The sequence below is a fragment of the Morone saxatilis genome, unplaced genomic scaffold (genome assembly GCF_004916995.1).
Source record: "Morone saxatilis isolate NCDOM2014 unplaced genomic scaffold, NCSU_SB_2.0 Contig17, whole genome shotgun sequence".
NCBI lineage: Eukaryota > Metazoa > Chordata > Actinopteri > Moronidae > Morone > Morone saxatilis.
Window position 1 is genome coordinate 10,287,166 of NW_023339729.1, and position 13,852 is coordinate 10,301,017.

The 13,852-nt window shown below is 38.8% G+C and overlaps 1 protein-coding gene across 1 annotated transcript; it reads right to left on the reverse strand.

Annotated features, from left to right (window-relative positions):
- Positions 1-7,465: 7,465 nt before the first annotated feature.
- On the reverse strand, positions 7,466-10,867 carry LOC118327463. Its single transcript, XM_035660827.1, has 2 exons — positions 10,692-10,867; positions 7,466-9,512 (listed from the first exon to the last, which is right to left on the reverse strand). Exons 1-2 carry the CDS (start codon positions 10,825-10,827, stop codon positions 8,854-8,856), a joined length of 795 nt encoding a protein of 264 aa, XP_035516720.1. The 5' UTR covers positions 10,828-10,867; the 3' UTR covers positions 7,466-8,853.
- Between the last annotated feature and the right edge of the window lie 2,985 nt (positions 10,868-13,852).

Consider the following 13,852-nt stretch of genomic DNA (forward strand, 5'->3'; position numbering starts at 1 on the left):
AAGCCATCAAAATATTGTCTGATCACTGTTGTCTATGACATCTGTCTGATTTTAGAAACAACATTTAAATCAGCAATTTAAAATGTAGAGGCCTGTGTTGCCACAGCACATGCAAACCAAGGTTAACCTATCACAAAAAATGCTGAAAAACACTGTCCCTTGGCTGAGCCTAACTGCTGGCCTCTAGTCTAGGATGTCTTTCCCTCCTACATGCATTCTTCATTTTAAGGGTGACTTTGAAGATAATACCTACTGCAGATCACATTACCCAGGCCTCTGTATGTAAATCAGTCTCGTTTGGCATGTCTCTGGGAAAAACACCCACAATTTTGTATAGACACACTGAATTTCACTGCATACATTTATTGTCAACCATATCATACCATAACACAAAATACCATAACAAAACAGGTTTAGAAAATGTAACTGTTATGCACTGTTCCTTGTGACCTACCAGCTCCCAAAGTATTCTGTGTGATGACATTAACTGCTGAGCAGAAGTTCAGCATGACCTATGAACACATCACACAACACACACACTCACATGTAGCTTTCTCTTGCCTGTATCTGGCAGCTGGCATGAGTCGTGTGTGTGTGCGCAGGCATTTGACTATTTGTGCATGTGTGTGCATTTTGTGCATGTTTAAATAGTCTCCAAGGCTGTGTTGACATCAGCAAACATCCTCTTTCCTTCAGAAATATGTGTCAAACTGCAAAGTCACAGAAAAAGGAAAAGGAAAAGGAAAAAGGATTTAGTAGCATCTAGTGGTGTAGTTGCAGATCGCAATTCCCTCGCTTCACCCTCCCCTTCGAAGCATGAAGGAGAAACTACAGTGGCTATGAAAAGTGCAAAATACTTGAAAGGCCCAATCTAGATCCACTGTTTGGTTTGTCTGTTCTGGGCTACTGTAAAAATGTGGTGAATCAACATGGCAGATTCCACGGTGACTCGCGGCGTATATAGACATAAAAGGTTCCTTCTAAGGTAACAAAACTGTAACAATTCCTATATTCAGGTGCTTATACACTAATGAAAACATAGCTATGCAAATAATCATATCGGTCATATCTCACAAACAGACAACAGTTCATCAATATCAACAACTGCACTTCCTCCAGGGTTCAGTGCTTGGTTCTCTCCTGTTCATCCTGTACATTTTCCCCCTTGGTAACCTCATACGCCGTCTTGGTCTCCACTTTCACTGTTATGCTGATGTCGCCAGGTCTACATCTCCACTAAATCCATAACACCCACAATCCACTCCACTCGGACACACTGCCTCACTGGAATCAAATCATGGATGCATGCCAACTTCGTCGAACTCAACTGCGACAAATCTGAAATAATCATCATCGGTCCCAAATCCCTCATCAAAGACACAAACAACTTCAGCCTCACCATTGACAGCACCACTCCCCACACATTTGCAACCTTGCAGTGATCTTTGACAGCAACCTCTCCTTTGAACACCATGTCAACCAAATCACCAGAACTGCTTTCTTCCACCTGAAAAAACATTGCACGCCTCCGCCCCTCTCACTCCTCTTCTGCTGCTGAGACCCTCATCCATGCATCACATCCAGAATTGACTATTGCAACAGCATCGTATATGGTACATCTTCCAAAGTCCTTAAAAAAACTACTTTTATTATAGTACTATAATAGTATTGTAGATTTATTTTCCTTTTTAACTAATATGAAGTGTCTTTGAGTTTCTTGAAAAGTGCTCTATAAATTAAATGTATTATTATTATCATTATTATTAAAATTACTAAATGTTACACAATGGATCTTTAACATTCTAATTCATATTTATAAATTACATACAACTCAGGTGAGGTGTACACTAAAGCATGTAATACAGAGAGAGAGAGAGAGAGAGAGAGAGTTGATGTTTCACAATGCTTTGAGTGTGATTATTTAATCTTTTTCGTGAGAATAAATAAACGTGTTTTTTCTGTTTAGAAACACAGGAAATCGCTTTACATGTTAAGACCTACCTACAGAAATACAAAAGTAAAACCAATTAGATATAAAATTATGTGTAATGTATGTTTATACAGGATGACTTTTTGCTGTCATATTTTGCTATTATGATAAATCAAACAGGTATTTATTTACATTTAAATGTTGCTGATTTGTATTTTAAATATCCTTATGTACAAATGATTACACCATCAACCACCATATTGTTTGTTGGTCATGTGAATGTCCTCACTAGCCTTTCTAAAATTGACTCTGTCTACACTGTGTGTGTGTATCAGTGTGCTGACTAACCATCTGCTGCCCTCTGTTCTATATAATGGACTATTCATCTCAAACAGCTGGCAGCTACACTGACCTCTGTCTATTCTCTCTCTCTGTCTGTCCGCTGTTCTTCTCTTAGTCTGATTATTCAGGTCTCCCACTCCTTGTGGGATCCCTAGAATATCACAGAATCATTTTCCAGATTTGGAAAGTCAGGGGCTTTGGTAGATTCTTTGGGGATTTCAGAGAACCGTGGTCATGGTTTTTCTTCTTCAGTCTTTTTTCGCTGTTTAGTTGCGTATTACAAACATGCATGTGTTTGTAGCCAGCTAAAAAAACAGGAGAAGCTACATTAAAGTTAAACAGTGAATGATGACTGTTTGCAACATAAAACTTGTCCTTGGAGCAGGAGTGAGTGGAGGATGATGTGAGAATGTTGCACACAAACAAAAAACAAAATGTAACCAACTCAAGCACCAAACTCTTGTCTTGTCTCCTACATAAAGTTCATCTGTGCTTGCCTATCACCTTTCAGCCATTTTAGGAATGTCTGTGAGAGAGATGATGCTGTTTTATTGTGTTTCTCCAGTTACACACACTCTCTCACTCTCTATCTGTGTTTTCTACCTCTCTCGTCCCACCATCTGGAATAGTTGTCCCATATTTTTCTTTCTCTCTTTCTGCTGCCGTGGTTGTTTTCTCCGGTCAGGGCCTCTGTCTCACTCTGCTGAATAAGCACCATTTTATGTCCTATGCAAGTTATTCATGCACACACACACACACACACACACACACACACACACACAGAGGATGTCATGCCCTGTGAGCAATTATGAAAAACAAATGGTTTCCTAACAGGTTACAGTTGCAGCTCTGAAACGTTGTCTGCTGGCAGTTGTTTCTCTCTTAACCACAAAGGATTAATGTGGCAAATGTGTGAAAAAGTCTGTCTCTGATGTTGAAATGAAAGCATGGGGGCCTGCAACAGATGAGGAAGAAAGCAGGTCAAACATCACACTGAACCATGAAATATAAAGCAATAACATGCACATGTACACATGCTAATGAATGCAGCTTCGTCCTTTCAGGCATGGATTGGTGTACACACACACACCCAGATTATTACAGCAAAGCTCTTCTGTAGTTCCCAAAGGAGAACCCGTGGCTATTTTTGGCAGTGTGGAGGACTTAATACTCAGCGAGAGAGAGGGAGTTTATAGAAAAGGGATTGAATAACATAGGCGATCCTGTCTACACTGAAGGAGAACCAGGATTATTGTTGGTATGTTCATTGGCATGATGGCATGGTAAGACAAATCAGATTTTTAAAGAAATAGTTTGACACTTTGGGAAATACGCTTATTTGAATTTTTGCAAAGAGTCTGATGAGCAAATGGACATCTGCGCTCAAGTCTATTGAGAGATTTGTGGATACAGACAGCAGCTGATATTTTTAAAGATCGACAGTGTGGGGAAACATTTAGATCTGTTTGAAGGTAAAACACATCCACCTAAAAGCAGTTTTAAAGCTTAATAAATATAATTAACATGTTACAGCTTGTTGGTTACTGTATAAAAATCAAGTGTAAAAATGACAATAAACAAACAAGATATACAGACAGAAAAGTGCTCAACAAAATCTCAACACAAAAGTGCATTTCACTTTTCCTCTAAGGTTGGACGATTGAGATTATACGACATAGCAGTGCCCTGCTTGTGAACATTTGTCCCATTGTGGAAGAAAAAACACATTTAATAGTTCAAAGTCTGCTTCCCAGCTCTCAGTCAGTGCAGAGTTCCTCTGGTAATCATTATGGAGACAGTGTCCAACTGTCAGAACCACAGAATTTAGTTTTATTGTAGCCTGTGCTTTCACAAAATAATATGTTTCAGGAGCTTCTGCAATTTTAATGCAAAAAGGGCTTCGAATTTTGACCAGCAGCGCACTGTACAGCTGGATCTATTATTGGCCAGGGGTAATGCTGAGAAACCATTTATCTCAGAGATGAAAGGAATCCTGGCAATGAGAACTCTGCAAGGGCATTCACATGCACACACAGAGTCAAAAGTGTTCTTCTGCCTGTGACCTTGAAGGAAGACGAAGACCAATGTGACAAAAGGAGGAGAGAAAAAAGGAGAGAAAAAAGCAGAGGTGTACAGTATAGGTGAGAAGGGGGGAAGAAAGAGGGGGTGGCAAAGCAGCACAGCTGCCCTAGTAAAGAGCACATGAGCCGCTTTTTTTGTTTCCCCCTCATGCTGCTCTCGCTGCATCCACGTGAGAGAGGAGGGGAAGGAGGGAGGAGGCAGGGAGGTTGGGAGGAGGAACGTGAAGAGGATCAGGACCGATGAACACCGCTGCAAGGCTATCATGCTCCATCCTTTTGACCCAAAATCCAGCTTCACCAGTTGTAGAAATACCACAGGGGATGTTGTTGTTGCTATTGTTATTAAGAGTTTAAGAGAGTAAATATTGTCATAAATATCATTACAAATGTAGACAAACAGTGCATTTACATCAAATATACCATCCAATTCCACCAGTATCAAAGACATTCATTTTTCTTGTTTTTAAAAAAAATATACTAACAAGAGACAAGACAAGTGGCAAGTGACAGAAAAAGAGGGTTGCGCAGATGGACACACATACCTACTCACACACACATATATGCAAACACGTGCTTGGACTTGGTTGGACTGGTTTAAGCTGGTTTGGTGATTTTCTTGTCTAATGAGTTGGAGATAGAATAAATCTGTTATGTGAGGTTTCTGGCTGTAGGAATGGGGATATTCGATTACTTCAGCCATGTTTCAGTCGCAAAGAAACCTTGAGGGATCAATCATCCTTCTGCAGAGTCCATCCACATCATGTAGTTTAAACTAAAAAAGGATGTGGAGAGAATTCAATATACTGTGCATCTGGACCAAAGGCAAACATTTTGCTAATATATTCTCAGGTGTTGGGTTCAAAAGTTCAAAATTATGCATCTTATAATGTGACCCAGACTGAATCCACACGTTACTCCAATTGGAAATAACCCGTACGGTAAGAAGCAGTCTCACAATGACTCATAACCTCAGTAGTCATGCAAGTAGTTATTTTGTTGGAGTAGGCTTTAGCTTCAAGGAAATGGTTGATGTTTCATTTGGAAGATTTTTTTAAAACCAGCCACAAAGAGGAACTAGGTCTCTGACTATTTACGAAATCTATTATTTCTTCAACTGTTCAGTTTGGCTGTGAGAACAAATGTGAATCAGAAAGTGTTGGGTAACCACAGTTACCCCTTAGAAAGAAACACGTGTTATAGTCAGCTGCTTGCCTCTGCGTGTGAGTGCGCAAGAGACCTATATGGGATTTTTCACCAGAGCTATATCGGTATATCTGTGTTACGGTCACTGGTGTCTGACTTAATTGAAAACATCTTATATCTCATTCTTACTACAGTCTTGCTATGTGCCCACCAAATAAGCCTTTATTTAATATTTTAGCTAAAAGTAGAAGAATGGCCTTGAGTTTCTTTGTTCCATATGTAAAAAAACACATTTAATCATTTTGACTTTTTAATATAAATTCTGAATTTGATTATCAACACTGCTTTTGCTTATTCTTTTAAAATGTAATTAAAGTCCTTAAATTATATATTTTGGTATATCCTTTGTTTAAAATAATACAGACATGTTGAGTACAAGTGTTAATAATATTATTAATGATGCCTCTGTTATATTGAAGTGTACCAGTAAGACATTACAGTGTGACAGTGAGCCAGTGGCAATGCCAGGGCCCTGAAAAATGTCCTCTGGACTATTTTATTTTATGTCCAACTTAACGGCGCTGTTAGAGGAGAAATAAAGGCTGTTTCTCACTTAACCTGATGATGGTCATGATGATGATTGAGTCACAGTTGCATCATTATGTGGATACACCTGCACAGTTATAAATATCAAGCGCAACTAATCAAGCATCAAGTCTCAGCACTGATTTCCTGAATCTGCTAGTAGGATGATCACTCATTTCTAAGAGAACACTTTCAACAGTTTCTCTTTCTGTTGAAACTAACCTCTTTTACTGCTCTCTTGCTGATCTGCACTTCTCCTTCTAACTGCATCTTATTCCCGGTAATGTCGCGCTGGCAGCATTTCCCATCATTCCTGTTTATGTATGAAGGCCACAGTATCTTCGTCTGGTCTGGTCTGAGGGGCATTATGTCCTCTCTCTGTGAAGGACAATGTTCCAGCGTAAGTGTGTATAAAACTGTGCACGTGTTTAAATGTGTGCATTCTGTGTGTCCTTTCTTTTATTTGTGGGTGTTCATAAGTATTCGTGTGCGTCTGTTCGCCGGTGTCCATGGCTGTTACATAATGATGTTTTACCAAAGTCACCATGAAGGTCTGCATCTGTGAAGTGACTCATCCTCATCTCCTTGGACAGCAGCAGCAGAAAAGATGGACGCCAGCGCCATCTACTGCACAACCTGTGGAAAAGCACTTCTACAAGACGATACACATCTATTTATTATTTACATTTTAGAACTTGTGCTTTCCCCTCCACTACATACATGTCTGCCAATATATAAGTATTTGCCCGAAGTGAAATATGGGAAAATCACATTGGGAAAAGTGGATGTATAATGCTCTGCCCATTCATTATTACCATTCAGATGTTTCTAGATGGATGGATAGTCAAATCCACTACTAAAGCAAAAGCAGTGTTATACAAGTGAGCCACAAAAAGTCAACGTTCTCCTGTCTTATGCAGATGGTTTCAGTAAAGAAACCACAATAACCATACAACGTGATTCATCTTAAAACCAGACAGATGAGTATTTAAATACAATTCAACATCAATTGATCCTTTGATCACAAGGGATTGTCAATGATCAACCAAAGAGACTGGAGGTATTTAGAACACTTATTTCTATGCTTTCATAAAAGAAAATACATTATAGGGATTTTCCAGATAAAATACTCAAGTTGTGAGAAAAATGGGTCTAACGCATCTCCAATTACTGATTTCTTATAGTGAACAGAACATCAGTGGCTACTTGCAGAGTGAAGGATTTGAGAGCAAAACTAGGCACACTGTGTTGACTATAACAAGAGTTAACAATTGTTGTGGGAGGGAGCTCTGGTAAAGGCTCATTCAGAGTTAGCAGTACATTGTTTTGCTTACAGTAAGGAAATGTTTTCAGCTGCAGAAAGCAGCAATGATCAAGCTTGCAATCTGCGTGTGTTTGTGTGTTTATTTGTTGAAAAGGGTATTCACAAATTATACTGCATTCACAATTTGAAAGTGCAGCTTCTGGGTTGTGTTTAGTACATTTGTAAAAACAATGATTCTGTTTCTATCTTTCATTATTTTTAGAAATATGGTCCGGTCAAAATAGGTTTCTTCCAAAACTGATATGTCACTAAAATATCCACATATTGATTTGAACTTCATATTGTGCACCACATCAACTGTCACTACAACAGTAAACACACGTTACCATTAAATGCTGTGAAAAATGTCATATCAACATCATTGAGTCAACGGAGAATGGCTCCAAAGCGCATTATGTAATGTAAAATCTTAAAACTGCTGAGATGTATTGTTTTCACTGTTCGTGTTGTCCAACTTTTAGGGGACATACACAACACACAGCCTACTGTATATACTACAAACTATACTCTGGACAGTAAATGAATATGCTATTTACACTTTCAAATAGTCTCCTCCTTACTTGCATTTGCAGAATTTGGCGATCACTTTATAAACTGTGACAGGAAATAAATGAAAAGAATGCTCCAGGGCAAACTGAGTACGTTAAAATCAGTAAATAGTCTATTGGACTTGGATTCCAAGTTTATCTTATTTGAAGTTTATCATTTATTTATAATACTATTACCAATATGGTGCATCAAGTGAAATCTTTTTTATCATCCAAGACATTTTTTGAATGTCTATATGTTTCTGTCATGTTTGTTGTTTCAGAAAAAACCTGAAATGAAGCTGAACTCATTGTTATATGTTGTTATATTGACAAACAATGTTAAGTAGCAATTACAATATAAGTATATAACACTTACATAAAATGTTCTTTTAGGTTAGGTGGTACATATTCACATATGGACCTGTGGATACTGTATATTACTGTCTGTAAATAATCAGTTTATCAAATATAAAAAAACCCATCTCAATGAAGTTCAAACTAATTTCAGGTCAGACTTGATGTAGCTATGTCAGGGAGGCGCCTTTCTCATATGAACAATGGATGATGTTGAAGAAAGTTCAGGAGGAGAGTAATGTTTGAGTGCTTAATGAAACCGCATTTGAAGTCATTAAAATTCAAACTCTTAAGTGAACACGTTGAGTTTTGCAGTGATGAATACTCAAAAAGATAGCCTGTATTGTGATCTTCTCCCTTCTCTTCTTCTTCAGACGATAATTGAGGTCCAGACACTTTGAGTTGAACACCTCATATCCATGAGCCAAAAGAAGACCATGCATGTTTTTAGTCTACATCTACATATAGCAGGGTCGTTCTATCGCTCTCACTTACATCCGCCTCCCTTCGGCTTAGCTGTCACTTTCCATGTGGGGAAAAACGGCAACATCGCAACAAGACAGTCTATTCAGTTTCAGTTTTAATTTCTGGGCACACCGTGTCCCGTGACACACAAACCGGACACTGCTGCCCATCGCCAAACTCAACCTCATACACAATATGCTCAATGCGGCACCGTAGCAGCCGCTTCTTCGCTGGGGGAAGTCTCTTTAGAGTTTCCGCCAGGCTGCATCCAAAGTAGTCATCCTCGTCTTGACGGGCGTTAAGCGAGCTCATCACCTGGGCCTCAAATTCAGAGAGCTCTGAGTTTTCTCTCCTGGGGCGAGAAAGTCGGCTCCTCCCATGCAGGGTCTGTGAAGGCCCAGATGTGGGTGTGTGGGGGCACGCGGAGGGCATGCTGGGTCCTGGTGTGAGCCTGCAGTTCTCCTCAGGTGTCACTGAGCGTATCGCAAGGCTGACCGCGGCGCTGCAGGAGGGCACCTCAGCTGCAGGAGGGCTTGGCTCAGAAGCCGAGGGACTGTCTGTTTCAGAACTTGTGTCGTGCCCTGTGTTGGAGCATGCCGACCTCCCCAGGACGTAGGGCTCGAGGAACTGAAGCAGCGGCATGAATTTCCACGTCCTCTTGGGCTCTGCCGCCAATCTGCTTCGCCTCTCCTTCTCAGCGATGTGCTCCTTTCTGTATTTGTCTCGGAGATTTCTCCACTTCTTCTTAGCATCCTCTTCTACATGCGTAACAAAAAAACAGAAAGACAAATTAGCCTGAATTGACATCCCTTATCACAAAGTCAGAGTTGAAAAATCTGTTTACTTTTCTCATAAGTAGGCAAGCTAAAAACGATGTGTGGTATGTAGAGCAGAGTTCACACTATGTGATTTTAGCCCAGATTTTCCACTTGCTGACAGTTTCGGGAGATCGGTGACAAATACCGCCAGATCAGAGGAAAATCTGTGCCTGTCTGAAAGCACACAAGGCCTTCTCACCAGCAGCAGACAGTAAAGCAGCAAACCAGGTGGTTACTTTGGTGGCGGTCGAACAAACTGATCAAACACTGTCACACACACATAATAGACAGTGAATCCACAGCGTTAAGAGTCTGTGTTCAGTTCAGCGTGAATCTGATCCACCAACCAGCACTTATTTTAGCAAGAAATCTTAATTGTTGAAACAATCTGCCTCTCATTCCCACGGTCCTCTCCCACTGAAAGAGTGCAGCTACAGCAGAGCATGAGTGAGATGAAGCAACAAAATGCAAAGTTTGTGCTGAATAGTTTATCTGTATGGACTATATTGATGCCAAAATTGACAAGAAGACTGTGGCCATATGAGGTACTTTAGGTTGTGTTTCTTTAGTTAAGACAAACACGTAAGGAATTGTTAAAATGTAATGTTTTTTTAAAGGGACTTTGGAGCTTTTAGTACAGTTTTAAACACTTTGTCACCACTACAGAAACACAAGGAAACTGCTAAAGCATGATATGGTTGTCTGACGTTCTCTGCTGTTATCATTAGTTTGATTAATGGTTTACTAATGTGTGTATCAGATCACACGGTGGATGATCAGCTCATTGTTTCTAAATGGTAGCCCTTTGGTTGTGTTTAAACTACTTGCAGTGTGTGACCGCCCCCTTGTTGCTCAAGTTCAACACTAAGACACTAAGATAATGGTGTAGTACAGCAGAGTGATGTGACTTTAAAGTCATGTTGTATGTATGTATGTATGTATGATGTGTTTTCAGCTGGTGTGGAAGCACTTTGACTTTAAACAGGATGCTTATCATTACAGTAGGAATAAAACAGGTGCACAAGGCCAAACGGAGTAAGATCACATGAGACGTAAGGTTACACTGATCCTGGTGTTGTGCTCACACATGCTGACTGTAGCACGGGTACAAATACTAACCAGAAATCCCAACTTGAGGAGCGATACAACGCCAAGCGACTGCGCGCCGGTGGACGTCTTTGTGCTCCCTCATGGCGGGGTTGTAGAGCTCCGGGAAGGTCTTCACGGCGGCGATCAGTCTCTCCTCCATCTTCATGGTGGCAACCTTGCGACTCGGTAAACAGCGGAACGCTACAGTGGAAATGTTCTTCCGTCTTCCGGTGGGAGAGACAGACGGCCTCCGTGATTGGCCACCGCCGCGTGACGTCAGGCAACTTTATTGACAAAATACTAACGTGTATAGATATTAACCCCCTTTTTGCAATAAAGATGACTTTGAAATAAAAAAAAATAAAAAAAAATAAAAAAAACAACATTTATTTTTAGAGTTTTACGTTTTTAATAGTTGTCAAATACGTTTAAAACCACTATCTACAAAAGTATAAAAGCAGGGCATTCTTTTTAGAATGATTTCATTAATTTGATTTAAGTTTATTATGTAAATCTCATCTGCCCAAAAATTGGGATTGTTAAAAATGAGTGGAATGAAGTGTTTGATAGTGAAAGATTCTTTTGTTAATCAAACCATACATTTCTTCTACTTCTTCTCTCAGGCTGTTAGATTGGTAAATTTTTCCTCAACAATTCATCATACAAATTAGAATTTTATATATTTTTATGACTTGTTAATCAATTTTTGTTTTGTTGCATTAAGGGAATCATATCTAAATTTGATTGTAAACGGCAAGAGAATAACCTTGAATCCTTGAAAAGTGTTGTTCCACAAAATGCAATCTTGAGAGTAATAATTATTATCCAACACAATACAATTTGTTGATGAAAGCTAGCAAGTTTTACAGGGAGTTAGGACAATAGAAAAGTTAGACCTTTAAAAGTAATTGGGGGAAATATTCCATATTCCAGTTTTCTATATTCTTTTAATCCAGCTAATTTTAATAATTTGGTGAAATACTGTTCATCTATTGATGAGAACATATAAGAAGCTCTTGACATCCTTTCTGCTTTAACATATAGATAAGTCCCTGGCTAACCAGCAGTTGAACCTATTTTTAATTGCTTCAGTAACAGGGAGAAGATTATTATCCATAACTTTAATTCCAATAAAATACAGATTTTAGCAAAACCAATGTTATTTAGGGATATCATTTCACATGTTTAAACCTGATACTTCAGACTTTCAAGATATATCAGATGGAGACGAAATAACTTCTTTATGATACAAAGACATGAGCTAAAAAGACAAATCACCAAAGTAAAAAATTGTTTGTGTAATTACAAATCATTTAAATTCTTATTTTCTCAGTATTAATGCCTCTGTCTTACTGACTACAGTAGTGCTTTCAATGCTTCAAAATAAATTAATACACAAATAAATGAAAAATTTGTTAGTCACTGGAGCAGAATTAAGACTCTTCTTAGACTCTTAAATTGAGTCACAGATTATTTTTGTACCAGAGAGCAAAGAATTGAACTTTTTCACTGATGCAGTTGGGCCAGTAGGCCCATTGCAACACAAACACTATGAGTAATACATTTCTTTAAAGATACATGAAGTTCAACCTATTACCAGGAGTATATTACTTATTTTGCTAATTAGCATGCAGCCTAATTATAGCATATACTTTGTCATCTTCATAGTAACCTGTTCCCGGTGTGAAGGAGGAAAGCAAAGAAAAGGCAGGATGAATTCCTCCCTGCAGTATCCTTTCCTATCAGCAGAGGCCCTCAGCTCCTGGTTCAGAGTATTTTACCAAACTGACATGATTCACTCTAACTTAAATGTCCTGAAAATGGAAATAGTAACAAATTTCATTTACACAGTAACAGGACATTTATTCTCAGTCACTTCTCAGTACAGTGAGTGGGCAGGCTGTTAGGGTTCACATCCTCTTAACTCTCAGACCACAAGACCTTCAGCTACATAGAGGAAAATACTTCTGCTTTGAAACAGCAAGTGAAAAACGAGGTTCAGCTCAGTGCAAAGTTTGCTGTACTAATCTCCAAACTCACTCATTTGCAAAAACATATGCTTTTTTCTTATTTCTGAAGAAAGCCTTTCTTCCACAACCCTACTTAGGTGAACTGAAACCAGTCCTGTTTCTTTTCTCAGGGCCTTAAGTATTTTCAAACTACACTTTAAAAAAGTAAAGAAATCAAATCCAGTGTTTTCACTTTCACATTATAATTAGTTCTGCATGTTTTACTGTAAAGTGAAGAGGAATTACATTCATGAGCTTTCAGTCCTTCACTGAGGCAGGGCAAAAATAATGCAAGAACAAACTATTTTTTCACCCACAGTCAGTGGTATTATAGCCCAATGGCATGTGTTAGACAATAAGATAATATCCTTTTATAGTTACATCATTAAATAGTTATCTTTTTTAAATATTTGTTCACGTCATGCAATTCTATTTAATGACACTGTAGATGTACTACTGAATAATACAGTACTTCTAAATAACATTCCTCACCGCACTGTGCAGAAAACAACTGTGTGGCATTCGAGATTTTCATTTTACTTTGGTTGAAACAACAGAGAAGACCTTTTCCATGTATTGCATCTCTGTGTGTTCAGTGGGTACAGCGTACAGCAGATGTGTGGCAAGTAAGGAACAGTGACCTCTAGTAAAATAAATATGTAATAATATAGACATTGTTTATCAAGAACGGACCTCATAGTGACTTCAACATAAAGTTTGGGAAAAGACTGAGGATTAATGCTTTGAAACTGAATATGTGGTAAAATAGTGGGCTGGTGTTAGTGTTACCACCTTTAAACATGGTTACTGGTTTATAAGTTTAAGCTTATGTAACAAAAAACAAAAACAAAAAAAACACAGTTTGGTGGAAAAACATGGTTACTGGTTTTAGAAGACACAACTAGAATGTTTAGTTATATCCCAGTCACTGCACATTCAAAGGCCGAACGTGTTGTCCCATTTCAAAAAGTTCTTAAATTTCAGCCAGGACTTGCAGCTTTCTTTTGCCCAAATTTAGAGAACGCAACTGAAATTCACCAGACTGAACTCCATTACTGGAGCCAACTGATGGGCTTGGGAATTTGTGTGAATGACACTGTCAGTACTGTTATGGTTCCCTCAAAGTCCCACTGTGCCAGCACTGCTGCTCATTAGTTGGCTGTAAAAGAATATGGTGTTCCA

What these genes read in the sequence shown, in the direction of transcription:
- LOC118327463 (XM_035660827.1), bottom strand. Translation starts at nt 10,827, where the DNA reads ATGAAGATGGAGGAGAGACTGATCGCCGCCGTGAAGACCTTCCCGGAG. An exon ending in TCCTCAAGTTGGGATTTCTG is followed by an intron (nt 9,513 to 10,691) that starts GTTAGTATTTGT and finishes TTACGCATGTAG; the next exon opens with AAGAGGATGCTAAGAAGAAG.